Here is a 4,981-nt window from a genome sequence, read left to right on the forward strand (position 1 = left end):
TCCGGCCCTGAGCGTCCTCTTCTTCATACACTAAAAATTACACGATCACAAATAATTAATTTTTTTAAATTAGAAGAATTTTTTAACTTCAACACTACTTAAAATTTGATCGCTTACCGGGAGCGCTTTCACAGTACCAACTGCGTCCTCAGCCGGATGTTATGGCTCTGATGATTTATGGCTTGTTGACAACCTTCGATGACGTCACACTAGAAGAAGATGACGTCAAAGGTGTTGTCCTCGTCCCCCTGGTGGTCTTGGGTATGAGTAGGTTGTCCCAAACTGGATCTAAATCCAGTCCAGTGTCTCTGTTCAACTGAGGACGCAGTTGGAACTGTGAAAGCGCTCCCGGTAAGCGATCAAATTTTAAGTAGTGTTGAAGTTAAAAAATTCTTCTAATTTAAATTATACCACTACGTATGAATTTACAATTTTAAATTATTTGTTTGTTTGTTTGTTTGTTTGTTTTTAAACAACATTCAGTATACTGAATGTGCTTGTGTTGCTGAGTTTAACGATTGCAGTTGACACAATGTATATGGGAATTCCCCTGCATGTCGCAACCAATATACTGGGGCTATATTATTATGCTCATCGCCAAGTGCACCAGTTGTTACATTTTACAATCAGAGCATTGCTTCATTCGCTGCGAGCCGGGCTGCGACCTCTACACATTGCATTCTCTAGCAAACACACCACTCCACGCCATACACAAATTCTCCCAGTCACATTTCCCCAATATGAAATTTAAAAAAAGTTAAAATTTAATTTTAATTTTACTTCTTTTAAAGTTTGGCAGAGGCGGGGTTCGAACTCACGGCGCACCACGCCGCTTTGGATATGCTCTATGAGCCTAGCGCCTTAGACCACTCGGCCACTTGTCTTGATGGAATCCATTTGAAACTTATTTGAAGATATAATCGCAACTTCAATATAGGCCTACCACGTGACAAGCAAAAGCAGAAAACGTACCATATTTTGGAATTATATTTCCCTAAAAACATTAATGTGTATTAATAGCGCTCAATTGTTGTTAATCCGACAATAAACATGATAAATGCGCGTCTATATGAACAATACATTATATCGATTTTGACATGTGCTCGCACGGTGTCAGTACATTTCCATGGTCAGTAAAATACTATAGAGGAACCTACCATTTTTCTTGTATGTCGTTCGATGTTTTTATTAATTACATAAAAAATCCATTTTAACGCGTCGACCCCAAATGTTTTTTTCAGGAAATAAAAGATTAGATTACCATAAAAACGAAACAGTAATCTTTTGCCGGGTCTAATGTTATTTATACATAGAATTGTCAACGTTTTTCTATCCTTATTCTTGCTCAATTAAAAAAATATTTTGGCGTATATAAAATTGAAATAAAATTCTCTGCCTCATAAACGACATCAAATGTGCCACAATTGGGTATCACGAATCGTTATATATGATGTGAAGTTAATATTCATATTTTCTTTTATACAGAGGATGCTTCAGTTTTGAAAGGAAAAATATTTTCTTGAAAACCCTCTCACTCTGTTATTTCAAAACGGTAACCACGCTTCCCTAGAAAGTGCAATAATTTAGCATTAAAATTTTTCTTATTCTAACAGCAAGCGTTTCTAGAATGAATTATGGCGAAATGTGGTGTATCTAGCAAAGTATATCCCGATTTCAAAGGTCAACATAGGGCTGCACGCACTACATGTACGGTACATGATTAGTTATGAGTCAGTACGCCTATGCATACAAAGCACGCACTACGTTCTGTGTGTAGGATTATCAGTGACGACCATTTCTTTCAATATGGCGTGTTCTAATGATATTTTGGACCAAACTGTGGACAGGTTAGAAGCAAAGAAGTATGACGATGACGACTTAACAATGTGCAGCATCTGTCTATCGATGATTGAACAGCCTAAAGCTTTGCCTTGCCTTCACACGTACTGCTTGAAATGTCTTTCTGAGTGGGCGAAATCAACGAGCACAACAATTACATGTCCAATATGTCGCAAAGTTTGGACTTTACCCACCGATGGCGTGGCTGGACTAGAAAGTAACTTTTTGGTTACCAAATTAAAAGATCGCAAAACTGTATATAAGAAGCTTGCAAATAAGGATTGTCAGATACCCTGTACTAATTGTGAGGGATCAGACCAACCAGCAGTAGCACGCTGTGTCGAATGTGATGATTTTCTGTGTGAACATTGTTTGAAAGCACATAAGATTATACGTAAGTTGAAAGGTCATCACACTTTCAGTTTAGAAGAACTTCGCTCGGGCAAGGTGGATCCTGTTGAAAAATCAGAACATTGTAGCATACACACGGACCAGGTACTTTGGATATATTGCGAAACCTGCGGTATCTTGATATGTCGCGATTGCACCGTGTTTGACCACTGCAAACCAGAACATAAGTTCGTTGACCTTAAGAATGCGGTTGAAAGTCAAAAGGCAAAAATCGAGACGCTTGCTAAAGATTGCAAAGCTCTCGCTATCCAAGTAGATGAAGCAATCAAGAATGATGTTGAAGCAGTAAGCAAACTTGATGCATCACTGGAAAACGGAATGGAGGAGCTTTCTTGGGCATACCAGGAAACCAAATCGTCTTTCCTAATACAATTGGAAGCAACTTATAACGCACTTGCATCTGAAATGAAGAAAGAGGAGGCTAGAGGACGCAAAGAAATTGACACTCACACGGAAGAGCTAAATGTGTTAAGATCGCGTCTACGCACTGCTCTGGAAACGGCATCGGAACTGACAAAAACTGGATCGGACTCAGATGTTGCACAAATGTATGCTTCCTTGACTGCTTCTATGCATGATTTGTGTGACATAAAAAAGCCTCCACTACAGAAGAAACGTATGGAAGAAGTAATCTTTAAAGCCAACACGACGAGTCAACCTGTTGTGTCAATTGGTTCAGTTTCTTCTGAAATAAGAGAACTATCACCGGAATGTAAGAATTGGAAATACCAAAGGCAAATCAAATCACCGGGTACGAAATATATATCAGGCCTAAGTTTGGCCAACGGCAATGCTGATGTACTGTGTATTGTTCATCAGTATCAACCAGCGTATAAAGTTACCAATGGCAACAGTTTTAAGATCATTCCAAAGAAAGGTGACGGCCCGTATGGGTGTACCATTAATGAGAAGGGAGAGATCTTCTTAACTGCATGCGACAAGTACGTGTACAAGTTCTCATCTGATATAACATTTTTGAGACAGTATTCTATCCCGATAGGTAACTATGCCAGAGGTGTAACTATAATTCACAGCAACAAGTGTATTGCTGTTGGAGAGCAGGACATGAAATGCATCAGCCTTCATTCAGAAGATGGTACCCTGACGAAACAAGTTAATGTAACAGTACATCCACATTATATATCTGCTAACTCGCAGGACCATCTGGCGGTATCATGTCGCGATCCATGTTGCAAGTCTGTCATAGTCGTAGACGTCAATGACAGTGGGCGAGTTCTCTTTACTCTAAATGCGCCAACAAATGTGAAGGAATGGGATCCAAAGGGCGTTTGCTGGAGCATGGATGACGTGCTCTTCGTAGTCAATTCTGTAGGTGAGAAGGGCGTTCATCAGTTTACATCGTCCGGACTGTACGTAACGTGCATCATCGATGGACTGCTTTATCCTACTTGTCTGACGATAAGCAACAAGGATGAGTTGCTGGTTGCCGATAACAAATGCGTCAAGATTTATCGGTAGTAAATAGATATACACTTTAAATTTAACAAAAAACAGTAAAAATTACCTCATGTTGAGTAAAAAGGGAATAGAGCAACAAAACGAGTCAAATGGAACTCAATATCAATTGAATTTTTAATCAATATGAGTACAATTTACACATTTTGAGTTCAATTTACTCATTTTGTTGATCTGTCCCATTTTACTCAACAGTTGAGTAAATTATTTACAGTGTATGCATGACTATTGACCTGTAAAGATAGCGATGAGGGTCATAACGTCACTTTTATTACACGTAATAAACTTTATTCCGTGTAATTTGGGAATAAATATGTTACTATATTAAATCGTTCTTTTTTCAAATGTTCCAATTACACCTATTGATCGTATAACATGATCGTATAACTTTACGTTATGTATTACGTGTATCTACCATTTAATTTAAAATTAGCTGATATAAAAATGACGTTGATATAAATTGTTTTAAAATTCGCCTTACATCGGTCACGTTCAATGTGATGCAGAGTTCTAGAACTTTCTTTATTGAATCGGAATTCACTAGCATAGTTAAAGAATGTCTCCGGCAATCACAACATTATGCCTTATTATTACAGCCGTCCCTCATCACGAAATATTAAAAATTCCCGGGCAACGAACTTGTCCAGTGGCTCCTGGACGTCTTAGTAATACAATGCAGGCTGAAAACAATTGAGCACGAGTAAGAATGACGTCATTGCACTAGATAATTATGGCGCGGGAATTTTGAATATCGTGTGTTGAGAGCCGGCTGTTTTTATTCGTTTTGATGGTCAATGAGTTTCTCTCAAATAAAACCATATATAATGTTTTGATTGCTGGAGTCATCCTTTAAAGTCAAGTCTTTCGGTCATTACTAAAGTCAAATCACCGTAAATAAGTTTTATCTCGTATCACCTGTGTACACACACCATCAGGTTGGGTTCGGTACTTACCCGAGGTATTCGCAGATAGCTTGCTGAAGTTGCAAATGTTCTGTAATGTATATACCGTAAAACCTCGTCTGCAAGCATACAGTGTATTTTTTAAAACGAGACAGTCGTAAATATGCCAATACAATAGATTGGTCTTACAATTGTAATTGTTTGTATGATTATGTTTGTATCGGTAATTGGTTTACCCCATAATATTATAATTTTGTCGATGGATGGCGTTTGGATTAATTTAGCTTTCATCAAAGGCACTCTATTATGCTTGTAGACAAGGCTTAACAGTAAGACTTAAATGTAAATATGTA

At 38.0% G+C, this 4,981-nt stretch overlaps 1 protein-coding gene across 1 annotated transcript; it reads left to right on the forward strand.

Moving 5' to 3' along the window:
* The first annotated feature begins 1,730 nt into the window (after positions 1-1,730).
* Positions 1,731-4,047, forward strand: LOC140162300 (uncharacterized). Its single transcript, XM_072185539.1, has one exon. The coding sequence runs from the start codon at positions 1,807-1,809 to the stop codon at positions 3,727-3,729; it is 1,923 nt and encodes a 640-aa protein (XP_072041640.1). The 5' UTR covers positions 1,731-1,806; the 3' UTR covers positions 3,730-4,047.
* Positions 4,048-4,981: the final 934 nt, after the last annotated feature.

The sequence above is a fragment of the Amphiura filiformis genome, chromosome 10 (genome assembly GCF_039555335.1).
Source record: "Amphiura filiformis chromosome 10, Afil_fr2py, whole genome shotgun sequence".
Lineage (NCBI taxonomy): Eukaryota > Metazoa > Echinodermata > Ophiuroidea > Amphilepidida > Amphiuridae > Amphiura > Amphiura filiformis.